General features: G+C 38.3%; 4 protein-coding genes and 1 pseudogene across 4 annotated transcripts; all 5 read right to left on the bottom strand.

Moving 5' to 3' along the window:
• Positions 1 to 585: 585 nt before the first annotated feature.
• Positions 586 to 3,834, bottom strand: LOC135613609 (uncharacterized; annotated as a pseudogene).
• Positions 3,835 to 5,917: 2,083 nt separating this feature from the next.
• LOC135614333 (probable steroid-binding protein 3) lies at positions 5,918 to 6,522 on the bottom strand. The gene has a single exon (XM_065111593.1). The coding sequence runs from the start codon at positions 6,436 to 6,438 to the stop codon at positions 6,136 to 6,138; it is 303 nt and encodes a 100-aa protein (XP_064967665.1). The 5' UTR covers positions 6,439 to 6,522; the 3' UTR covers positions 5,918 to 6,135.
• Positions 6,523 to 7,486: 964 nt separating this feature from the next.
• LOC103986906 (S-adenosylmethionine decarboxylase proenzyme) lies at positions 7,487 to 10,088 on the bottom strand. Its single transcript, XM_009405053.3, has 3 exons — positions 9,880 to 10,088; positions 9,181 to 9,335; positions 7,487 to 9,044 (listed from the first exon to the last, which is right to left on the bottom strand). The coding sequence occupies exon 3, from the start codon at positions 8,853 to 8,855 to the stop codon at positions 7,725 to 7,727; it is 1,131 nt and encodes a 376-aa protein (XP_009403328.2). The 5' UTR covers positions 8,856 to 9,044; positions 9,181 to 9,335; positions 9,880 to 10,088; the 3' UTR covers positions 7,487 to 7,724.
• A 7,791-nt stretch (positions 10,089 to 17,879) lies between these two features.
• On the bottom strand, positions 17,880 to 18,880 carry LOC135613608 (tetraspanin-15-like). The gene is made up of 2 exons (XM_065110635.1): positions 18,281 to 18,880; positions 17,880 to 18,203 (listed from the first exon to the last, which is right to left on the bottom strand). Exons 1-2 carry the CDS (start codon positions 18,878 to 18,880, stop codon positions 17,880 to 17,882), a joined length of 924 nt encoding a protein of 307 aa, XP_064966707.1.
• Positions 18,881 to 19,986: 1,106 nt separating this feature from the next.
• LOC135614332 (UDP-galactose/UDP-glucose transporter 7-like) lies at positions 19,987 to 25,458 on the bottom strand. Its single transcript, XM_065111591.1, has 7 exons — positions 25,244 to 25,458; positions 24,473 to 24,578; positions 24,135 to 24,380; positions 22,623 to 22,733; positions 22,310 to 22,468; positions 20,735 to 20,878; positions 19,987 to 20,642 (listed from the first exon to the last, which is right to left on the bottom strand). Exons 1-7 carry the CDS (start codon positions 25,282 to 25,284, stop codon positions 20,472 to 20,474), a joined length of 978 nt encoding a protein of 325 aa, XP_064967663.1. The 5' UTR covers positions 25,285 to 25,458; the 3' UTR covers positions 19,987 to 20,471.
• Between the last annotated feature and the right edge of the window lie 372 nt (positions 25,459 to 25,830).

Genomic DNA, 25,830 nt, shown 5'->3' with positions numbered 1-25,830 from the left:
AAGCCTACAATACACTTGTCTTTAAGTTTGCTACATTTCTTTCTAATCTCAGATTCATTTCATATCCATCTTTTTCTGCCTAAACTTTAGAAACTTACATTTGATTAACCATTGACAGCAACTTCTAATGCTGCAAAATGAGATTGGATATCACTACATGATTAAGCTATGTCAATGAACAATGCAAATATTGTCACCGATTTCCATAAGAGAAAAAAATGGTGAACTAAGTTAAAATGAAGGGCAGCACCGAATAGATTTTAAAATTCTAGGGAATATAAATATTTTTTTATCAGTATACATGAGCTTTGAACTCGACCAAATCTTTACTTCAGCAACTGTAATATAATATCCTCAATACCTAGTAGTGATTAAAAGAAAAGAAAAAAAAAACTTCAATTTTTATATTGATGATATCATCACAACAGGAAATAAACAATTTACCTGCTGAATTTGGGCATTGATGAAAGATCATATCCAAATAAAGAATCATAAGCTTGTGATTAATGTGAAGGAAAAGCATGTAGAGTATCAAAGCAAAGAGTTCAATGTAAAAACAAAGCCTTTACAAAAGAATAGGAAGAATGAGTGTGAAATCCAATTTCATTATCATCATCAATTTCTCACTACAAAGAATGTTTCAGTAGGAACATCAGCCTGAAAAGGAGTATAGACTTCTCTTTAACATAGTGAGGATTTGCTGTAGTAATTACAAGGGTCATAAAACAATACCTGCACTATGAGTCTGGCCTGAGTCATGCTAAGATGAGAAATCTGTAACTGCAAATTCTTGATCTGTGCCAGAGCTCATCAAATATGAGTATTGTCGAGACGAGATGATAATATGCACAAGTTTCGAAGATGGGCTAAAGGTATCCACCCTCTGCATCTTCTTGGATACTGAACAAGAACTGGGGCATCGACGCTATGCGATGAAGAATTAGAAGCTCGCCAAATGAGTCATTCCTTGGCATAAGTGGCTTTCTTTCAACTGATTCATCATATGGTGAATAATCAGGTTCATCTTCCTTCTACCCCCTTGAAAGCATTTTCTTCCATTGTCCAAGACTCAAATACTGAAACAGCAAAGTTCAGTAAAAAACATAAACTCAAGAATTAACTTTAAATATCGCATCTGTCTCATGCAGTAGACCAAATTATATCCTGCATTACCTGGTCCTGTATGCTGAAGTAATGCCTAGTGTACTTTATTGCAAATGGAAGCCTCGTTGTAGCAAGTATTTACAGAAACTCATAGGACCTACAGGACGGTTCACATCTTGGTTGCCCGTCGAACTGGTATGTACCGCCCATACTATACCGACTCGGGCGGTACAGAAAAGCCTGCCTCAGATATAAAGTATTGAGGTTTAACATGAGGAGGTTCCAGAATTATGTTTGATTGTTCACTCAAGGAATTTAGACGTGGATCACATTGGATAATCTTCTCAAAAATTTTGCTTCATGAGCCATGAGAACATTGAACAAAATGCGTCGTGCAGGAAAATTTTCAAAACTTTAGAAAACAAGCTCTGTTAATAATTGCATTCTGATCCACATAATATATCATGAAACTTCAACATTACAAAAAATAGAAAAGCTTGTAAGTCAGCAAAAGAAATTTTAAGTTACACCTATGTATGCTTGCTTGCCCACTGGTGAAATCTTGAGTTGGCTGCCACAATGTATGCTTCCTAGGTTGGGGATCAATCTCCCTGAAGAATAGAGGTGGTCTTGCCAACTGAATGATAACTCCATATGCTTGTTAATAGACAACATGTCAGAAATTAAACACTTCTCGGAGCAATAAATTTTATCACTATATCCAAACTTCCAAGCCCATTTTCAAGGCATGTTGCCTTAAGATCAGTAATGTCTGACCACTGGAATTCCATCTTGCTCTTGAGACCGCCTTCAGAAATTCCCAAACATGATTTTGTCTGACGAAGTAGCATTTTGCCACTAAATCACCTTTCATATTTTTGATATATGCTGTTCACAACAGCCATCAAATTAGTCATGCCACAAATCTACCCAATGCAATGAAGAGTAACTTTGATATTGTGCAGTTGATGCACAGAATCTGCTGACAATCTAGAAGAAAGTTCCTTCTGCTATCCTTAACAGCTAAATCCAAGTTACCATCGAAGATACGATTGTGAATCTAAAGTATTCAGTTTACATCAAAACTCATAAACAATAATACAAAGATTAGCAAACATACACTGATTCTTAGCCCTCAGATCAATTATCACATGGAAATAAATTAGAGCAAGCATTCACCATGTGGTGTAGTCAGACTACATGGGACAACCAAGAACAATCAATCACATCAATCAGATGACGAGAAGCAGTGACAGAAATTTGTCTTCGCATTATTGACATATGATACCTTTCCAAACGGCATCAAACATGAAAAGGAAATTGAAAGACAAATAGAACAATAATTACATGAGCAACATAATTTCTCACCTCCCATGTAGCAATCCTCAAAAGTGATAAAGGAAAATTTGAGGCTTTCATCTTTTCGGTTGTGCTAGAAACAGGTGCTGACATCAGTTCTTCTTCCTTCCACCTCCCAAGCTCTCAAAGTTGAGCCACAAGATGCAGCAGAAGAATTTGTTTGAGAAAGCCTCATCTGAATCAAATCAACCAAAGATGGGCTCTTCCTAAGATGTATGCCCAAAGGACTAAGTTCATCAAGCAAGTTACACATCGCGTCCTGCAAGAAACAAACATCAGAAACCTACGCTACCAACTTTACAAACTCTGCACAGTACAAAGCAAAAATAACAATTGCAACAAAGAGAGTTTCTTCTACAATATGTGCTCATCAATAAATAAAATGAATAGAAAAAAATTAATAAAGCCTAACTCTCATAATTAGAACAACAACAACAACTAGTAGTAATATCCCAACTATTAGCTACATGATTCTCTTTCTGCCATTGAGCTCTATCCAAATAGTTCCTAGTTTGCAATTAGAACACCAAACCAAATATAACCAACTATTGTGACAAAAAAAAAAGTCCTTTTGCCCTTCTAGTTGGTTAGAGAACGTGAGGTCGAACCATAAAACGATGAAGTCAAACAAAGATTGATCGGTGCTTCCTGTTGATGAGGGGCCACGGTCTTAACCTTCTTGTTCAGACGGCCGAGCTCATCATCCAAAGGATCCTCGGTCTCCAACTTCACCGCCGCCGACGCCGCACCTGAGCGGCCGGAACAAGTCCGGAGCTCGTCTTGATTCGGCAACTGAGCCATCACGATCCCCCACTCTCTCTATCTCTCTCCTAACCCTAATCCTCCCACCAGGAATCGACGACACGAGAGGGAGAACCCGCGCAGTGGAAAGACCGAAACGTAGAGAAGGTGTGCTTATCGCACGTGAGTCCGCGATAAGTCTTCTTTGCGCGCACTTGACGGATGACTGCACCGCTACTTAGCTCGACCGACCCACCCCGACACATTTCCAGGGTGACGTAGCCCCCGCAAAGTGGATCCCACAAGACCTAAAACTTGCAGCTTGTAGTACTCATTATTCCTTTGATTTTTGAGTTTGTTGATTACACTTTAAAATACAAAAAAAAGGGTTTTGTGTAGAATATTTCATTAATGCAAAGTGTAGAAAGGACCAATGTATATGATTTAGTCCTAAAGGAGAGAAATTATATGATCCCACAAGAAATTATTATGTATTTGAACACATTTTATGCTAAGGAAGTAGATCAAGGAGAAGGAATCAGAAGAATTTACAAGACCTTGCTTAAACAAATGTAAAAAGGAGAAGCAAATCATGCATGACCTTGCTTGCACTTGGAGAGAGAAACCCAAGCTACTGATCTAAACTTACCTTCAAAGAAGAACCTGACAAAATCTTCTTGCGTTCTTTTCAACCATGAAAACCAGCAGGCTCACACAGTAAACAATAACCAAGAAGTCTACAGAACTGCTTTTTATAAGGGAAAGCCTCCTGAAGTCAGGCACAGGCTTTGCCAAGTATCTCTTGCAAGTCTACACTGGAGTATCAGATGAGCAGCTGTTTCCACTTCCTCATCACAAGTAAACACTGCAGCAAACAATTTTTCACAAACACCACCAAATTTACAATCTTTAGAGAGAAGGAATTTGGAAGATCCCTTTCTGGTTGAGGCACCATACAGACCTGTGTCTTCTATTTGGACATAGAAAATTTTGCTCGAAGTTGTAAATCTGATAAATCTGGCTTTTGCTGATGGTTCTCATTAATAGAGGCTTATTTAAATCTTTAAGGTTTCAAGTATCAGGAACTGAACAGTTATAACATAATGGATTCAGTGACTTATGAAAAAGACGCAAAGAGACCAAAGACCAATCAAATAAAAGGTTCATCTGCATGAAAATAGAAAAAAGAGCCATGATTTATCAGATAAAGAGACATCGAGAGAATGGATTATATCCATCGAAACAAAGCATCACATTCATTTTAACAATCCATGTGGCGAAGACCATACTTAAAAATGACAAGTATCATCCAAAACAGAGAATTAAAGCTTTAGAGATGGAAAGCATCTAAAACAGAGTACATTGACAAAAAAACTAAAAGGAATATGTCATGTTTAAGTAGTCTGATTAAAACAATACTTTAACAAAAGGTAGGAAAACATATTATATTTAAATAATTAAAGCATTTTAAATTTCAACAGCCACTTCTAACACAGTAACCGAATGAAATATAATTCCAAAAAAGATTCTTTTAGAATGAATGACAACTTTATATGAAAAGCTATTATTCATGTCAGACAGATACAATGGTATGCCCCGAACTCTATTCCTACAAATCCATCTAAGAGTTCTTTTGAGCTTTTAGAAGCTACCATAGGACATGTAGCTGAGTAGAGTATGCTTTTCTTGGCAAGCAGTAACAAGACAATTCTGAAACAACCATGAAAAATATAACAGTCAATGCCGAATCCATGATCTCGGAAGGACTTCCGAACAACCTACTTTTGACAGACATAAATCCAGAAAAATCAAATGAAAATTGATCGGAAAGCTGAAAGATAAAATTCAGACTTAATTACCTCCTTATGATTCCATTAGCAACCAACAAAGCAAGAGGAAAGAAAAAAAATTAAGGTAGAAGAGCTTAATCATCAACAAGAACGATGACAAGTACATATTCTGAACCAGAACTAATGGTATCTAATAATAACTCATTAAATATAAGAACCTTCATTTCAGTTATAAAGTTTGCTTATGTAGTCATCTGTTAGTTTTGCCAAAAAAACAATTAGGCAAAACATGTAGTTAGACAAAGAATGTCAATTAGTATTGTTGATGCAAGAACATGTAGAAGAGGTAAAACAGCTAAGAGAATTTTACAAAAACTTCAAATAATGATTTACATACTTCCTGATTTAACCAAGATTGTCAGTAAATACAAAACTCAATGGCCGAAAAAGATCAATGTGGCAACCTCAAATACTTACGACATCTTGTAGTTGTTATCGTTGAATCATAGACTAGTAGAATTGGCAAGCATATAACAACAAAACCACAGAACACATTTATTTGTTTCATAACAAATCCAGTGAAAATTGTGCACGAGGGCTCCAGTCAAAACTTGGTTCTGATGTTTTACTCAGGAACAAAGAAGCATGGTAAGGTCTAGCTAAGTTCAATGACTCTTCACCCATTAACTTGATTACACTGAACCTGACAGCCACATATAGCCGCACAAATCAAGCTCAATTATCATTAGGTGTTTTCATTTTCTAGTGCATACAGTGATGTACCTGAGGGATTGAAGAGGCAAATCTTAGTAAATCCTCACAACTTGGTTGAATTTATGGATTAGAGTGGTTTGTTTTTAAAGTGGCATGACACCATCTAGATAATTAAGCATTTTACCTACTTCACGCACAAACAAACACAGTTCAATAAGCATAAAATTTCCATTTTTAGTGCACGCGTAGATAAACTTGAGGGATTCAAGAAGCAATCATAGCATCTAACCACACCCTCAGACAATCAACACTTATTTAGTTGGATTCACAGAGGACCCAACAGATCTAACCTGTAAACGGCATAAAGTTCAGATTTTTTACGACAAGCGACAGAGAGGGAAGGGGAGGGTTGGGTTGGGTTGGTTATCTAAGAGGCGAGGCGGCCGACGACCGGGTACTTGGCTTGGAACTTGTTCTCCCAGTCGGCGAGGACACCGAGCTCCTTGTCAGAGAGGCCGTCGAGGTCGCCGCAGACGTCTTCCTCGCTCTTGCTCATCTTGGCGAGGGCACGGCTGGCCTCGCGGCCGGCAAAGACCGCGTAGGGGCCGCCGGGACCGTAGAAGCCCTTGCCGGAGGAGACATCGTAGATGGCGCCGCGGATGGCGACGTAGATGGGCTTGCTCTCGTCCGAGCCATCAAAACCCCTCAGCTGCTGCGCCGTTAGCTCCATTTCTGTGCGAAGAAATGAGCTCGTGGACCTGCGCGAGAGTGGAAGAGAAGAAAGAGGCTGCTTGTTTTCTTTTCCTTTTCCTCCTCTTTTTTGTTTATTGTGAGACGCGGATTGGATGCGACGGCGGGTGGCGACGCGAACGCACGTGGTTCGGATGGTTGGTGGGAATCCATCTGTTCTAGGGTTTCCTTTGGTACCCAACAATCACGTGATGTGCACGTGGTATAACACCATATATATATATATATATATATATATATATATATATATATTCAGCAATGAATTCATTGTATGGCTACCAAATTTATCTTTACAACCTGCAATACATTAGCAACTGGTTGTGGAGAGCAACAATAAACGCCTATGATCACAAGATATTGGTCGGTCATAATTGGGTTGGAAAACACATCAAAATCCTTACAACCACAGCAATCCTACCAGTCATCAGGATCAGAATTAGGTGTATGGAAGAAGGCAAAGATTGGATTCAAGAAGAAGAATCCATCCATCTTCAACATCCATTTCATTTCAATATCAGCAACGCAGCCATTTATTTCAGGACCGTAGAACACACGCAGAGAGAGAAGATTCCATCCTCGTGGATTTCCATCGCATTTATGTCAAAGTCATTGCCACTTTCGGTGAGAATTCAGCCATGCGCATGTCTGTCTTATCTATGTATGTAATAAAAAGCAAACGTATACATACAGACAGAGTCTAAACACATTCAGGAAGGAGAGTCAACCCAACGCTGTCTTTGGTCACTTTTATTGGGTGGGGGAATGCCTGATGGCAACTTCTCCAGGGAGCAGTGTTCGATAAAACATACTGTAGCAGCGGATGAGGTTGCCGAAGGAAGCATGGAGCGAGTGGCACATCAGTCCAACGTCAAATGGCGACATCCAGAATCTATGGCTCGGCCTAATCGCCTGTTCCACGGACGCCACCCTTGTCGTTGAACGTGGATTCACAAGCAGCTCCCCATCTCAAATGCCACAGAAAAAAAAAGTTATTCCACAGCACACAAACAAGTAAACATCACACATCAGAATTCCAAGTTCGAAAGCTTTTTATCAGAATTTCCAACACCCAAGATAGCATAGCACTGCTCATTGTGGCAGACACAGCAAGCCACGTAGAACATTTATTCTGAGCTAAAACAAAAGCATATAACACAAGCAAATATTACTAATAGCCTGGCAGGCTGCTTTGCTTTAAAAGCCATTGTCAACTGACCAAAGATCGGCGAGATTTCTCGTAATCATCCCCACGTTCTCATCTTCTCCTCAGTCGTCCATCACCACCTCACCCTCCGATGAGAACCCATTGTCGTCTTTTCCTTGCCAGTCATTCAGGATGGACCTAGGTGACATTGGAGTCGCAGAGGACGCAGCAAAGGTCTGGTACACCAACAGCCCACCACCTGGCAGCTCCTGCTCCACCATGTTATCACAGCTGTAGCCATAGATATCGACCTTGTTCGCCCAAAAGGAGCCTCCTCCTAGAACAGTGGTTGCGACAGAGAACTCAGATGGGCCGAAGCAACTGAGGACCCTTTCGATCAGGTCATGATACGACAAGGAGTCGGGGTTGAACCCCATGGCTTCGTAGCTGGCGTAGCTGAAGCCGTCCTCCGGTGTCACATGGACAGTAGAGAATGCTGGGCCGTGCATCCCGTTCATCGAGTACCCACAGGGCTCGAAATCAAAGTCGCATATCTCCATCTCCGGGATAATATCAGAGATTCCGGAGAGCTTTGTCATCTCCTTGGCAGAAGAAACGTGGCCGTCGACCGAGTTCTTGAAGAAGATTGATGCTCGCTCAGGGTCCAGTCCGGTCATGCACATCTCCAGAGTAATCATAGGCGCCTCGGGCTTCTCCGTAGCATGGTATACGTGCCATTTCCGGCTCGGCATCGCTGCATCACCAATCACAAAAGCATTACCCCCTGACTGGAGGCTGCCAAAGAAGCCATTCAGGACAGAGACTTCCTCCGAGAAGCTGCGGTGTGGAGATGGCTGAGCGCCCGGGAAAATGAACGTCCCGCGCGAGTACTTTGCAGAGTGAACAGAAAGAGATAGCTCTGCTGCAAGCTCAAGGATCCTAGGAATAGAAAGAAGGAGCTTTGTTGTCCCACACGTCTTTAGAATGATCTTGTAGGGGTACACAAAAAGACTCGACTCAGAGAGGACATAGGAATCGAAATCCTTGTTCGAGAGCTGAGATACGATGGTGCACAGTGCCAGATCCAGAATGGAATCTAACTGCGCCCGAGAGAGGGCACGCAGTCCCCGGCCACGGGGATCCAAAAAGACAGAAGCATCAGAGAAGGTAATCTCTAGTCGTTTCTCGTACCCCTCGAACCCAATTGGCGAAACCAGGGGAGGGGCCGCCGAATCATCCATCAAGAATGCCATTGAGTGAGTGCAAGAACAACGGTGAGGGTTGATTGCAGTGGGAGACAAGAAGAGAGAACGAGAGAGCTTCGGTTATCAGAAAGCAGCTAGCCAAAGACTGGTAAACGCAAGAGAAACAACACAGAATGCACGGAAATCCTACTCTACGGAAGAGGGCATGAAGGGCTATCAGGATGGCTTCCTCACGCACTGCAAAAGATCAAAGTGATGCAACAAATCAGAAAAATGTAACAAAGACAACACGAAAAAACATCTGAATTGACATGAAAACAGCCGAAACAACGCAAAGATTCAATCTTTTTTTCATTCTGGTTGTTGTTCTTACGTTGGAGTACGCAGCGGACTGAAACTTCTTGATTCCACCGTGCGGTCGAACGTCTTCGATGCTGTAGCCGAGGGGAGCTTCGTAGTGTAATGAACTACTACTACTGCTAGACTTCTTCTTCCCGCCTTTAGACTCCATTAATTCATCCACACCTTCTGCAGCAAGAGAAACAAAACCACAATTTCTTATGAGCGACAGGAAATAAAGCTCCAAAAGGAGATTTTTCGGCCCAAAAAAGATGAAAGAAATCAGAGCATAAACTAACAAAACATTATACAAACAAAATAAAATAAAATAAAATGGCGAACGAACGGAAGATAAACCAGAGGAAAAATAGAATCCCGAAATAAGAAAAATAACATTAAAGATATATAGAAACGAACGAGAACTCATTCCGAGATTAGAATCTGGTAAACAACAGCGGACGGCAATCCAGAGAACGAAGAATCTCTCCAATGAACCTGTTTCAAACACAAATAAAGCAAAATAGAATCCAAAAGAGGGGAACCATCCCACAAAATTCTCGATATCCATATACAAATAACAAAAGAATCAAGCCGTGCCAAACCACGTTCAAAGAAACACCAGCAAGAAAGCGTTGCAGCATAGGAAACAACGACGGTCATATTTGTTTCCATGAATAAAGAACAAGATCTAAAGCGAAAAAAAGGTTGTCTCTTCTATTGCAAGAAAACGTACGATTTGAAGGCAAGAAGAGGCTGCGGCAGCGGCGAGCGATCTGTTCTGTATTCTCCGTTAAAAGGCAAGACTAGTATTCTTGTTGCAGGAAACCAGGGAAGGTATGTGGAGATGTAGAGAACAGGGGAACCCAAAGGAAGCGGCGCCGAGCAGATGCGTGGAGGAAGAAGCGCACGGGCTTTAAATAGGAGAGCGGTGGAAGACGGACGGGTGGAAGCGCCCTCTTCCTTGTGTGGGGTGATTTTGGAATGCAGCCGCGTGTTACGGGAATTAGGGCCAGCTGTGATCTCCCGTCCCCTAATTCTAATCGGTTACCTACACTACTCTTTCGTACCATTTTCGGATTACCCGATTTCCTTTTCCGCCACGATTCCAAAATGTTTTGGGTCCCGCTGTGGCAACATACATCGGTCTACTGAACGTGAAGGTATGTTATCGGGTGAAATGGAATTGGATGCCGAGTACGATCTTTCTCCGCGTCAGCTCCGGCTCACGTGAAAAAGAGCTAAACAGAACGACGCTTTCAGCACTCTTAATTCTACCGCTAACAAGTACTCGTTCGACCAATGGAAAGAAAACAGGGTCCCACAATAAGGGGCCCGGTTTTTGTGAGGGTAACGTATGTGGAAGTTGCCGTGTACAACTTCCGGGAAAAGCAACGGCAATTAGTTCACATGCGGTTTTGCGATGTTGATAGAGTCCACTAATGATAATTTCTGTTAATTTATGATTATTAAAGAATGAATTATGTTAATTTACGATTTAAATATTTGTTAGCGAATCTTTTAATAGGAGAGGAGAGTCTATTGGGGAATTGCTTGGAACCGTCGATGGGTATTAATTATTGGTCTTAAATTTGACCCAAAGGATTTCATTCGCATTGGGTTGTGCTGATTCGATTCATCAAATATAATCAATTATTATGGTAGTATGAGACCGGTGGAAGGCGATCGAATTAGAAGTAGTATTTTAGGTAAATCTCAAAGATAAAAAAACGTTGGATGTGGTATATCGTCGCTGATTAGTCAAGATGGCTTGGGATTCTCGGGACGAGATGTGTCGAACAACGTCTTGATACAGATTCTGACTTGATATGTGATATTGACTATGACGTGTCTTGGACCTAAAATATATTTTATCATGATTAACCAAATATTATTAAGAAATTATAAGTTTACTTATGTAAAACTTGATAGCAAATATATTATGTTAGTGTTAAAATCGATGTTGAGTTGATCCAGCAAACTTCTTGAAGATCCTCGCAGAATCAAATCTTGATTCATGTCACGTGTTCAAGTTGATTAAGCAAACCTTTTGAATGTCTTCTCATTTTGAGAATCGAATCTTTGGGTGGATGCTCCTTTGGGATGATTTTTGAGTCTCTTGCATCATAAGTCGTCACTTATAAAATTAATAGTGGGAACATATTTGGCACAATCACTTTGGTATTAAGTTTGTTCGAGATTTTATGCAAGGATTGAAATTATAAAAAAAAAAATTATCCTGAATCATACATGAGAAGCTCTTGTTTATATATTGGCGAGAGAATAATACTGTATATCAAGTCTCAATTTGTCTCAAAAAAAAACTTTGAACAAAAGATGACTTAAGAGATATGTTCGTTTAAAGACGGAGAGTACCCTCAATCATCTGTATGTATCATAGTGATTGATCCTCAAATTATGGAATGCTTAAGAATCATGACATATTAGGAATAAAAGCTTGCTAGTCAAATTTTTTATTATTAATTCGCTTTCATGATCCTCTATCACACCTCATAAAATTGTGATTTTGTCATGGATGCTAATTATAAAATGATGTTAGTGGAACAACTTACAAGCAACTAGTATTGTGAAGGAGTATGAATGTGGTATTGGTCAAATATATGGGCTGAGATACACATAGCTTACATCTTATAGCTTGATCTTTGAGAAAGTATAAATCAATGGCAATAAGTGAAACATCGGGTTGGGGGAATAGACAAGTTTCATCGAGATTATCATAATATATGTTGGAGTAGATTATGAGGTAATACTAAATTAATGATCCAATTGAGTTTTATAATAATAATGATGATAACTTAGTACTCAACTTTTATGGTCGATCTATGATTTGTGTTTTGCTTATTGAAATTCCAACATATCAAGTTTGTTCGAAGAAAGACAATATATGTCAAAATAGATGCTCTATCATTAGTATTGCTAGCCCGATAAATATAAGCAAAATCATAAAAATAATGTGATGTGTATTTACAAAGAATAAGTTTATGATTTAGAGTCGTTTTAAGATATCATATAATATATTTTAGAGCGTAAACTAATAAATGATGGAGTGTCGATGCATGAATTATGATAATTTATTGACTACAAATTAAATATCTGAGCAAGTAAAATGTAAGTACTATAGAGAATCAAGTGTTTAACGACATCGTGCAAGATTCATAATAAAGTTATCAACATAAAATTCCAAGTGGGGTGATAACTTTTTTTACATTTTACATATTTATCTTTGATAATAAATGTTGAATGTATTTTTTTAAGATGTGATTACTGCCTCTACACTTAGAAAATTGTTTACCTAGTTCTTCATTAGAGAATCAGCCTATCATAATTACTTGATAAAGTGCTTAATCTCTTGGGAATTATGGCATGAGATGATGATAACATCCACATTATCAATAAGTATATATTATATCTCTTTTATCGTTATTGGAATAAATGATCATAACATTTAGAGTTAATAAAATTGATTAACATAAAAAAGAGAAGCAAAGTTTAGTATACTAACTCTCGGAAGCCTAGTAAAATCTATAAATAATTTTTCAAAGTTTATAGACATAATTAAAATATTAAAAATGAATGAAATCAAGGGCTGCTATATAAAAAAATATTTTTAGTTAAAATTTCTTAAAAGAAAACATTATTAACACTCAATTGTCATACGTGATGATCTTGAGTGAAAGCAAGACTGAAGATAAGTAAAATTGTCATCCGTTTAACAATTAAACCGTAAGTTTCTATAAAATCAACACCTGATCATTAATGAAATCTTTTAACCATTAGACGTGCTTTATATTTAGTGATAGATCTATCTAAGTTTTATTTAATTTGAAACACTTATTATACATAATAATATTTTGTGTAAGGGTAGATGGTATAAGAGTCTATATGGTATTGTAAAATAGAATATCCCCCATGTATGATTGTATATCTATCATTAGATTTCTAAACAAAATTTATCGTTAGAGAAGGCACAAAGAGGTCATAAGATCTAGAGAAGGGGTTTTAGTTTATATATCTTGCTCTATTTAGATCCATCGTCGGAATTTCAAACTGTGCCATCGACATCAATCAGAGAGGACACACAAATCTAAGGATTAGTGTACATGTGTTACTGAGAGTCGGTAAGGAGATGCAAAGTCACTTATCGTAAAGAGATTACCAATCATAGAGCGACAAAAGGAGGAGAGTGAGGAAGTCTTAGCTTTCGGCCAGAGATATATTATGAAAAGTTAATTATTTCATTCAAATGAGGAACTATATATTTCATTCAAATAAATTAGTCTTGTTTATTTATTTATTACGAGCATAAAATGCTTGTGAGAAGCTTAGCATTCATTTTATAAGTTCAGAACCAAAATATATTTGGAGAGACTGCTTTATGTGATATTAGTTTTGTAATTATTAATTTGATGCAAAAACTCCCTTGCGTTGTGTCCTCTCATAAAATATTCTTTTTCCTTCTTTTAGTTAATAAATTAGTTTTATCACGGCTCGGGAGTGAGTGTGCTCGATCGAGATGCAGGTCTTGGGCCATTCCTCTAGCGCCAATATGATAAGGGATCATTTAGTCGATCGGCTATTAGTGCAGTCCGTTGGCTCGCGAGGAATTATCCATTTTAAACGATGGGCGTACTTGTACGGTTTTATCCCCTCGGAGCATGTAAGTTCTAAAAGATGCCTATGAGGATAAAGAAGACCTGATCGAATTTATGGCCTTATACTCCTCAATTAATATGAGACTAAATAATCTTATTTAAGACCTTCTGAATTTATTTTGGTGGTATCCAAAGTTTATAACGACAATAGCTGATCTAATCATATGGATTGAGACCGATTAGAGCTCAAATCCTGAGCATGATGTTGATGAGATATATGCTGAAAAGGATGTTAGCGTCCCGAAATCAGGTGATGTCCACTGCTGCTAGTTAAAGACAACAAAGCCATCATCTCCATAAACTATGTGACGTTCTCTTGTAAAAAATATAGAAAATGAATATATATATATATATATATATATATATATATATATAATATGTATATAGTATGGATATTTATAAAGATATTGATATGACTATTATTTTCGATCAATCAAAATTTGAAATCTAATCGGTATCTATTTATTCCACATGACAACCATCAAAATGAGAAAGAGTTTGTTAGACATTAATAAAGTATATTTTCTCATAAAATTGATGATTATATAAATAATCTTATTGGTATATTTTTATCTCAAACTGACTAGACAAATTATTGACAGACTTTTGATGTCTAACATGAACTTCAGATTTTGCGGATAAACCTTAATGCAATCTTTTTGTAATAAACAAGATATGAAATAAGAAAAAAAATTTACCGTTGAACTAAAGTGAGATAAGAAATATGAGATACGTATATTTTTTATTTTTCGATTTTTTTTTTTTTTGGTCTAATCTTTGAATCCTTAACGATCTTTTCATTTCGAACATTATCCTAAGGTCAACGCGAACCAATTTTATGACGTTGAGTTAATGATGTAATTTTACTATATTATATATATAATAATATTAAATTTTAAAGAGACAAACGTGTGTATATATATTTAATAAGGATAAATATGAAAAGCCTCTTATGTTATTCTACGGAGCCTATTTTTCAATTGATTTAAATCAGAATGTAAAGCAGCTCTTTTTCTTATTCTTCGTTTTTTGGTTAGCTGCCACGTTGGCAGTAAGTAAGTGAGCCCGACCATGAGGTACGGGCGTTGGCATCTGTGGGGGAGGCAATATAGCGAGCACCTTGTCTGCACGTCACGGAGATGCGCGAAACCTCCTCAGCACGGAGAAAGAAGGCATCACGCACTGAGTCGTGTTGGTGGGATCGATGGAGAGCAGAAACGAGACGATGGAAGACAGCTAAGCCAGCAGGAGGAGTACACGGGCGGCTTCAAAGAAGCAAACAAGAGAGAGAGAAAGAGAGAGAGGGGCTTCGCTCTTCTTCTTCGTCCTTGATTGGGACGGAGAGGGAGAGAGGGGTGAGGGTTCCGAGGTCTTACCTTCTCGCGCGGGTCGCATCACAGCTCACCCCGAAAAGGATCGGATTCTGCGCCCTCGTGAACCCGAATCTTTGCAGCCTTTTGCAGCAGGTAAAAGGATGTGTCTCATACGTGCGCGTCCTTCGGCGACTTCCCCGCCCCACCCCGCAATTATTTGGTTCTAAGGAGACGCTCCTCCGCACGTGCTGACAATTGCCATGTTTTGCGTCTAATATTGCATGCCAATAATAACTAAACAATTCCTCAATTATTTATCATTAAATTTGGTTTAATTACAAACTATCCTTTTCTAAATAAAAATATACTTTCAAAAAACCCTTTCATATTAATTTCCATCTAATCTATCCCATATAAAATTCTATTAGCTCACATAAATAATATTTAAATAATAAAAATTTATTTGTCATTTTGTAAGGTTATAAGTTGTTCTTTTCCTATTTTTTGTATTGGTATATTAATGTAAAATTTTATATTTGAAGGTTGAGGTGCCATTTTGCTTTTGATATATATCTTCCGATATCTATGTTGGTAAGACAACATTAGGGTTATAAAAATGAGGTACGATATTAAATTCTTGAATCTTTTGTTAGTTTATATTGTATCGACGAGGTGACGAAAGGAGAGCTTGACATTGTCTCTTAAGGAGGATGGCTATATTAATTGCATCAATATATATATATATATATGTCTCCCTCCTACTTCATAGATCGAGACCATCATATACAGCAACTACCTTTGACCTAATGTATTTGCCAATGTCTTATTAGGTGTATGCTTTGTCGCATTGCAGACATAATCTAGTTTCGAGATATGATTCGATTAGTTTAAGTATTTTATGCAATAAAAGAAAACTAGCAATAGAACTTTCTATTAGTTATCAAACAATTTTTGGTTGGGTGATTACTAATGAGATGATACAACCAAGTATTTAGCTTTGATGTGGCCAAATGATTATGTAACACAAAGAAAGGATTAAGCTTTTATGTTCTTCTCCTTGTCTTCGTTTTTAGTTTTTCCATAGAAGACAAGTGTTAAAGATCACATCGAATACAATAATCTTGCAATTAATTTGTCAAAACACACTCCAAAAATATCACTTTCCCTATACTATCTATGCGTAGATCCTTTGACACTAGCAACAAGGAAGGAAACATGGGCATGTGGTCCTCTGGTTGACTCAATGTACAGAAGCCAAATTTACATCTTCTGATCATGATGATTATAATATTGATCTGAAAACATGTGAAGTGAGAGAGTTGGATCCATTTGGATGGATCTACATGGATGTCCACCACCCAAGAAAACAAAGAAAAGAGTGAATTCTTCTCTCTGGTTCTCATTCAACCATGGCAGCAAGAAGCACTGAAGAGAAGCCTCCATTTGTTTATAGCATGAACCATTGTTCTTATCTGAATGCTGCTTGCACTAAAAGCTACCTCTATTTGTTGACCCTGATGTTTGGGCTTTGTCCCCATTGTGTGCATCTGTTTGCTTGCACCTTTGTCAGCTATTCATAATTAGATTTTGTCAGTGTGCATTGCCTTCCATGATCAATAATATATGATGCTCTTTCCATCTATTCACAAGTTGCAGGTGGAATATGCTGAGGGAAGGTTGGAGAAACCATGGGCTGATTAGTCCAGAAACCTAAACTAAATCACAAATGATAAATCCATGTTTAACCTTTGGTCTGTCATAAAACACACTGATTCATGTTCTTAAATTATCATGACAGCAAGGGATGAAGATAAGATGTGTTCTTTCCCTTCAAAGCATATGGAGATTCTGATATATTTATGATGTCATTGCGACTGTCATCGAGAGAATTCAGACAAGCATGATTCGATCTATTCTTCCTGCAACTTGCACTCTTAATCAGATTGTTTTTTCAGGTGGTGGTGGTGGTGTGTAAAATACAGCAGTGTGTGATGGATATACAAGCTTTCCAACCTTCCTTATCTTCACTAGTTCACATATACATCTTCTCCGAGGTAGCTTTCTTTCCCAAACCAGAGTTAAGATCGAACGATGGATGAGAAGCAAGCAACTCAGCCTCTCACAGCCGTAGGCTCCACAAAACCTGGTATAAGAAAGAAGAGATGGAATGGGGACTTCATATGGAAGCATTCAAGAGCAACTTGGAAGCTTGCACCAACTTTCAAAGGCTTTGGCACCACCCAAATGAGTCTGCTTCTCCTATTCTATCACATGATATGAACCAGAAATATTCATGATAGATTGAGACTGACACAGTGGCGGATGGTGTTCATAGCAACCCTGCGATGCCGTGGGCTGATGGGCATCACTGATATGAGCAATTCGAGCCCAACATCTTATGATTAAGTATTAAGATCTTTATTGATATTTATAATTTTCGAGATAATATTTATTGCAGAATCATTTGTGTTCGGTTTCTCATTTTTATATCAGAATTAGGTTTCTCCATGTAGTTCTCCATAGATGAGATTATTGCACATTCTGAAGCAAGACGAAGGAAAATATCTAAATCAACACGAGAAGTAGTACTATATCCGTTATTGAGGAAGATATCAGTAGCTACAGCTCGATCAACTTCTTAGAGGACCAAAGGCAAACTAAGAGACAACACCTAAGACTAACCAGCACAAGTTTCATGGAAGTGGGGAAGCAAGCGAAAGAGCCTCCAACACCTACTACGATCACAGCGTCTAAGATTTGTACCTCTCCAACAGCAAGACGATGAAGCGCATGACATGGACGACAAGAAATAGCATGGACATGACGATGAGAAACGCACCAACTTTCCTCCACCTGGAGGTGATCACCTTCAAGAACGCAACCTTGCATGATTGGCAGTCGTAGCAAAGCACGTTGGGTTGATTGTTCCAAGCACGGCAGTCATTGAAGGAGGCAAATGATGCGGTTGGATTTGTCAGTGGTGTGCTCTCCCTCGTGCGGTTCCTCACCACTCTCCAGTTGGTGGCGTTCACGTACTCCATTCCGCACACAGCCGATGGCTTGCAGCATCCCGACTTTTCAGCCAGCAAGAACCGATGAACATGAGTTGGAATAATTGTGCGATCCAAGATGTCCGAGATTGAAAGATTACCTCGATGGTGGATAATTTCATCATGTTGAAATCGTTCGAAGTCATTTGGATGGTTCGATATGTCAGGTCTTGGCAGATCATGTCGTCGTAGAGGCAGGTCTTGACGTCGTTCCAGGTGTCAACGTCGAGAAGTCGGTTGCGGAGCCACAGCGGCGTCTCGGGCAGGCCTCGGGCCTCCATCTTGTACAAGCCGACGAGGGACAGCCCCGCGGTGAGCATCATGACGAGCACCACCGAGAGCACCATGTGGCCGGGCATCAGCACCTTGGCGCCATAGTACACCACGAAGTTGCTGATGAGCAGGATGAGCAGCAGGCCGACGCCGACGGCGACGCGCACGTTGGGCGCACGGAGGAGGTCCTCGCAGTCGTAGTCGTGGGTGCTGACGAGCCAGATGCCGAAGGCGAGCAGCGGGAGGGTGAGGAGGTAGGCGACGATGGCGAGGGGCCCGAGAGCTCTCTTCATGCTGCTCGAGGGAGGAGGAGGAGGAGGAGGAGGAGGAGGCGGCAAGGGAGGAGGCGGAGCAGGGGGTGGTGGATCAGGGAGCGACTTGGGAGCTGCAGGCGGAGGAGGGGCGTCGCTGGGAGCCTCGGAGGCCATGAAGTAGTAGGAGAAGGAGAGAGGAGTGCAAGTCGAGAGGAGGAAGACAAAGTGGGATATAAGTAGGTGGAGATGGATTCAGTGCTGGAGTTGGTTACCTAATATTCTTCCTGAGATCTCTAAGGATTTCTAACAGACAGGGAGGAGTCGAGTGTTTCTTGTGCGTTCTCTTGTAGATTTCACGTACGTCGCAGCATGCATGCGCAGTCCGCTAACTCTCTCTCCCTCGATCGAGCAGAAACAGTCTCCGTGAAGCCGTCGCTCATTCAAATTGGACGGCCCAGATCTTGACCTCCCTCAGTTTCCAGACGTCTCTCTCTCTCTCTCCCCATATGAAGACAACGAGTGCAAAAGAACCTGTGAGGACGAAGACAACGTGTGCGAAACAAATATTACGCTTACAACACAAAATGATAATATCATTTTATTAAGCATAAGATATTTTTTTAATTAAGCATATATATATATATATATATATATATATATATATATATATATATATGCATATAAGATAAATTAAGCATATAATTTTGATATTTATAGTCAAAAAATACGAGCAGTCGAATAATTATTCAAAAAGAAACATAGAAACAAATTGGTTTAAGGGACTAAAATGAGTTCTTTGTAAGATCAATGAAATAAAGAACCATGTCGTCAAGGTTTTTTGGAGTTGTGAATCTATATTTTCTTCCTTATCTGAGAACAAGGAAAGATCGTCACCACCCGAATTGGATTGCTTCCAATAAGTTGTCGAAGAACATGCACACCATTCAACTTGGGAAGCATCGACCTCCAAGAATTTGCTCAGACCATAAAAATCATGGTTTCATCTATAATGAGATGCAGACAGCCATACAAGGATTGAAATGACATTTTGAATGCAACAAGAGCTAAGATGCCCAACTCAGTTAAAAGGTGGTAGAAAGTACACCATGGCAGCATACCCTTCTTCAGTAACTTCACAAATTTCACAAAATAAGAAACCAAAAGCTGGATTAGAGCAAGGATCAACAAGGAGAAACTTGAGCACCTCAGGAACCATATCTATCACCTTATAAGTAACACATACTGCCTTCTCAAATTTAAGACAACAGCAAGCAAGGAAATATGAAACCCATATGCTGCATTGCCAGGGTAATATTTTGTTACAGTATTCTAATAATGATTTCCTTTTTTCAATACAGCTGCAGATTGAAGATTTATGGAAAATAAAGGATCCATAGCAGTGAAGGAAAAAATCATATCACAGAATGGCTACAATGTTTTTTGAGACAAATGATAGTGCTTACATTTAACTGTTATTTTCAGCACTGATGCAGTTCATGTTGTCTGCCTGGGGAACAACTGAAAATACTGTTGGAAATAAAAACTTCTTTCTGTGATGTTAAAGAAAGCAATACTTGAAATAATTAGAAAGACCATTCTGGTCCCTCCTATTAAAATCAAATAATAATTTGGATGGTCCTCCATCAGCCTATTTCATCGGAGTGTGCAATCATCATTTTCTTTTGGATGTGTTTCTGGCTGCAAAGTTTCTTTACAGCAGGTACCGAGTGGCACAGAAGATTGATAAACATTCAATGGATCTATTTCAATTTGTGTTTTTTAATTGTTCCTCTTCAGATAGAACTTTCCGTGGTATTTTCTTCTTTTGCTGATACTTGGCATATGAATACCACACACCACCAGCTGTATTGATGACCAACCCAGTCACGTTCAAAGCATGTACTTGCACACCACCCAACAGGACGAAACCAAGGGTCTGGAAGGAGATATACAGAGAGTAAACCTCAAACTAGTGTAGTATTTACTCATCCAGAAATAGAAGATAAGAAATTGAGAAAGTATACTTACTGTGGACCCAACACCCTTAAGAACTCCAACGATTGTAGTTGTTAGAGCAGAGTTAACGATAGTGCACAAGAACATTGTGTAGTTCAAGACAATGCCCATTATCAATGATATGACAAGAATCACTAAGAATGCAAAAGAATATGCCTGTCATGTTAAAATTGCATCAGTTTCCCAACACGTAAAGAATGAAAGCAAACATGAATAATGATTATTTGATAAAATACTGGATTATAAAAGAGCCACATATATCACCGATATTTAATTCAGGACATTTGATTTTGAAGAACCATCTGAAAAGTCATTTGGCTAAGTAAAAAACTCATAAATGATCCATGGTTCTATAATTACATCACAAACTGATACTTGTTTGAAGTGTTCACTGCAAGGTTTTTATATTACTTTAGAAGCCAGATATTTTAGATGCCAATGAGGGACCTGGAAGGATCAATGTATGCATCCTAACTAGCAATGCAAAGGTTGTTTACGTGAATCTAACTGTGGATACCAAAGTTGTAAAAGAGTACTCTGACATTCGTGCCAAACTTCAGTTACAAAAGGAGCAATTATGTCACTAAAGGATTGAAAAATCTTATTGTAAAGTCTACCCATGTCCTGATAAGTCTCTCTTAAATTTATCTACTATATCCCATGATTATCAATCAATTTATGAAATAGTCTGTAAAATATCTTGTTATGAATACTCCTCAACTTTATTTCTTTATGAAGCTTTTGTGCTTATTGTGCTTTAAATTCTATTGACTACACTCATCATATAGTCTAGTTTATGATTCCACATTCCCAACATTAATGTTTCTTTTTCTTATGATACCTCATAGTGGCATTTTATAAGTTGTAGTGCATTTTTAGACACCTGTTGCATTTAAAACTATATATTGCATCGAATTCTACACAGCACTACCTATGTGAATATTTCCTATGAGGTCTACACAGATCACAAAATTGGATCATGCATTTTATTTTTGTTCTAATTTTATGCACCAGATATCAATTTTTTCAATATTTTACCATTATGAGTTATTATTATATCCATTATGCTCTAGGAGCATCTACATCATTTCAGCATATAAAATAGATCATCTTGTGTGCATTATTAATTTAACTTTGGTTGCATCTTAGATTAAGTTCATTTATTTTGTATCGTACAAACTTTACCACGTCATGCACTTTAATTTGTTCTAGTTTTACTCACCAATTATTAATTTTTCAGTTTTTATCAGATTGGTTATTAACTTATTATTATATACATCATGCTCATTAAACATCAGTCTATAAATTCATGACTTCGTGTGTATTATTCATAAGTTAAGGCTTACCTTCTATTTTAGTGTTATGAACACAATATGCATATTCTGGCCAGAATGCAGTGAAGCATAGTCTATGCATAAAGTCACCATATGCAGATAAAAGTTGATTAGTAGAAGCAACACATGCATAAGTATAACTTACAAAATCCCAACAGATAAATATTGTTACATGTCAAAAACAATAGGGGAAAGCAACATAAGCAAAAGTATAATTTACAAAAACCCTAATAAGTAGGGTGCTGATCCTGACCTTTCCGGACAAAACTGCAACAGAGTGTGGAAATTCTCCTGTTGCTATGATGAGAAACAACAGAAAAGGTAGGGACAGCAAAGAATTATAGAACATTATCTCAACTGAAGAAAGTCCCTCCTCGGCACCAGATTTCTCCACAAGCACTAGATACATAGTCTACAATTATAACTATATGTTAATTTCACAAAACTGGGGCAAAAAGCTAGGACAGCTAAAAACAAGTATGTGACATCAGCAATAGTTTCAAGTGAACTCCAATGATTAAACTTTCCCAAATATGGTAAGGAGAACATGGAATATGTTTGTTTACCTGGAAGAAAACGGAGGTAAGTGCCATGGTGTATCCATGGAGATCAAACGAGAAATCTCCAAGTGCTGCAATGACGACTCCTATGGCTGTAAATATGACAGAAAGTGATACCTGAAAATTGCTTAAAAACATCAATAGTAAGAAACTTAAGTAATACTGAATTGCTAATTTGCAGAAGAGTTCCATATTCTGCAAACAGACAATTATATTGAACTCAATGAAATTAATTTGAAACAGTCTGAATACATTATTTTTCTTCAGAAAAAATGGTATTTATCACTATCTTTCTGTAAATATAACTCTAGCATTCCTTCAACTGAAACAGAAACATGAAAGCATGCTTGTTTCCATTAATTTTAGTATCATCGGCAAATTAACCAGTACAAAGGCTAGACTATCTTTGCCCGTGAACCATAACTAATTTGCTCTCTCCTCTTTGGCATAATTCTCATACAGATAAAAGTTTAACACCACAAGTTACGCAATGAAGTACAAAAAAAAATTAGTGGTAAAAAGAAGAATGGGATTTTTGGATTAAAGAACATAAAAAAGCACTTCTCAGGAAGAAGCAGAAAGAAAGAGATTGGTATTAAGAAAAAAGGTAACTATTTTGTGTCAAAAGATGCTCCCTCTTCATCATTTATTTACAATTGAATCGATGCCTTCACTCTCTGACCAGTCACCAATTTGAAATATAGGATCACTATCACACAGTTCCATATTCAAATTTGTCTCCTTTTGCAAGAGAGGGAGAGAGACACACGGAGGGGGGAGAGAGAGAGAGAGTAGTGTGTATTTAAGCAAATGACTTATAGCACAACAAAATGTGAAAACAGAGAGACACAAAGAAAGACCCATTTTATCATCTTTCATTGAAAAAGATAATATATAAAAAAAACTCAGAAGAAAACATTTGAAAGAAGGTGATCTAAAAAGAATGAAAAAACGAACAAAGAAGCTCTGGAACCAAGACAAACTACCAGGTAATGTATTAAAGTAAAATAATATATGCACAGATATTTTGAGATATTCATCATAATGAATGTGCGGCTGATCCCCGGTAACTTATTAGTTTAACTATTATTTGACTATTATATAGTTCACATCCTGTACCTTGGGTATTAAATTTCTCAATCAATAAATTAATTTCAACCAAATCAATTCCAGAGAAGTTGGATTACCTGATCACAATGATAAGCTTTAGATTCAAGTCAAAATACTCTTTAACTTAGACTAGTCAGTTAATTAAAGTTTGATTCAATAATAAGCAAGCATAAACTAGAGCCAACGAAATAAGCAAGGCATACACCAAGTTACGAAAGAGATTCTACCACTAAGCCTGAACGAGACAAACCCATAGTAGGGAATACTAGCATACTTCATCATGACTAAAATTTGCTAGATATGCACTATGATTGTTGCCAAAATTAAGAGAAACATACATCATAGAATAATAGTAACAAAAAGACATCCAACTTAACCTCCAAGGTCAATCAATCATAGACTTGTTACCTGAGTTGAGGGCCTACTCTTTCCTCTGAAAAATCCAAACACCAATACTGCAAGTGGTGTCAGCCTCTTCAATGCAATGTACATTGGTATATTGACTCCCTTCAAGCTTGCCAAAGCAAATGCCACATTTGCATTGTAGAACACTGACACTGGAAGAAGTTTCTTAGCTGTTGGCATGTTCACTGCTTTGGCTTTTGTATACCCCATAACTTTGCCAAAGTGTATGAGAAGGGTTGTAGCCAATTGCTAATACAGTGTATAAATAAATATAAGCAAGAGAAAACACCAGAGCCTTACCACAATAAAAATATAACATATGCTCAAGATCTATAACATACCTGTAAAGTAAGAAGAGTCATAGAGTATGCATACTGCATTAAAACTGCCTTATTGATGAAAACCATAGCCATGGATGCTATTCCATAGGAAAAGGCAGCAAACAAGCTGCAGCGTAAATAGCAAAATAAGAAAGAAAGCTATAAGGAATTACATCACATTCATCTATTATTAGCAGTTATGCTAAAATATTAAAGAAAGATGTAAATCCAAGAGGAGCGGGACAGTTTGTGCTCAGGTTAAGTACATCGACTTTACATAGAAATACTCTCTCAACCAAACTTATCCCTTAGTGTGATGCTAGATTCTGGGTTGCTGATTAAGAAACTTCACTCATTAAAGCTTCTTCAGGCTATAATAACAATCAACAGGTAGTTTTCGCGTCTCACATATTTGCAGCAGTTAGTCTATATCTCATAACCAGGTGCGCAAAATAACACCTTTAGGAACGTAATAAAGCTCGCTTTACATCTTTCTCGCGTTTGCAATAAGTTCGGTACGATGGACACATTTATTAGCATTACCATGCTAAACGTTCCACTAAATTTAATTCGTTGCCCAACCGACACAAAGCCACCAGCTTGGCGTAATTCATGACACAGAGGTGCAATTTTCTGTTCCTAATCGTCACCGAGACTTTAATCTATGCTAATTCACTCATAAAAACAGAAAATCCATTTCCTTTGTGTTTCCCGGACCGTAGTGTCCCAGATCTCGCTTAAATTCTTCAACTATGCGGTATAAGAATCAAACTAAGAGGTGAGTCAGATTACCTCAAGAAGGGAGTGGGTTCCAGGTCAACCCTGCCTTCCATGGCGATCCCAATTGAGGAGACCTTGAAGAGTGAAACACGAGATCGTTGATTGCGCCCTTGGTTGTGCACGGTTAGGGTTAGGGCTGGAAAAGGAGAATAAGAGGAGGGGAGAAGCCAGTCGGTGAAGAAGAGGAGGAGCGGAGGCGAACAGGGACGGAACAAATGGCGTGGTCTCTGGATCCACCCGTCGGTTCCACGATGCGAACCCATAAATAGGCCCTTTTACATATCCATCCTTCGAGTTAAATGAAATAACCTATTTACCCCTAATGATATCAATATTCCACATACATCCCTCATGTGCTTCTCTGGATAATACTTGATTATATATATATATATATATATCGACTGTAATATGCATCGATGTGCTTCGATTTTACAGGATATATGTTAAATTCAATTTTATTTCCCCAACTCGGGAGGGACATATGCGTAATTTTATCAGAATAAAGGTATAATAATTCAGGGACTTGTTTGACGGCGGCGGCGCAGTAAGATCTTATTCCTGGGTCCCTATTTCGTTGCCGGAAATCTCCGGTGTTACCC

This window comes from Musa acuminata, chromosome BXJ2-6, assembly GCF_036884655.1.
Source record: "Musa acuminata AAA Group cultivar baxijiao chromosome BXJ2-6, Cavendish_Baxijiao_AAA, whole genome shotgun sequence".
NCBI classification, from domain to species: domain Eukaryota; kingdom Viridiplantae; phylum Streptophyta; class Magnoliopsida; order Zingiberales; family Musaceae; genus Musa; species Musa acuminata.
Note: the sequence above shows the minus strand (reverse complement) of the source record. Positions and strands in the feature narration are given on the sequence as shown.

Bases quoted from the DNA above. Each gene is read 5' to 3' on its own strand.
- LOC135614333 (XM_065111593.1), bottom strand. From the start codon at position 6,438: ATGGAGCTAACGGCGCAGCAGCTGAGGGGTTTTGATGGCTCGGACGAG.
- LOC103986906 (XM_009405053.3), bottom strand. From the start codon at position 8,855: ATGGCATTCTTGATGGATGATTCGGCGGCCCCTCCCCTGGTTTCGCCA.
- LOC135613608 (XM_065110635.1), bottom strand. From the start codon at position 18,880: ATGGCCTCCGAGGCTCCCAGCGACGCCCCTCCTCCGCCTGCAGCTCCC. The intron at 18,204-18,280 runs GTAATCTTTCAA...CTGGCTGAAAAG, and splicing joins TGAAATTATCCACCATCGAG to TCGGGATGCTGCAAGCCATC.
- LOC135614332 (XM_065111591.1), bottom strand. From the start codon at position 25,284: ATGGAAGGCAGGGTTGACCTGGAACCCACTCCCTTCTTGAG. The intron at 24,579-25,243 runs GTAATCTGACTC...TTTACGCTGCAG, and splicing joins GAACCCACTCCCTTCTTGAG to CTTGTTTGCTGCCTTTTCCT. The intron at 22,469-22,622 runs GTAAACAAACAT...TTATAATTGTAG, and splicing joins TTACCTCCGTTTTCTTCCAG to ACTATGTATCTAGTGCTTGT.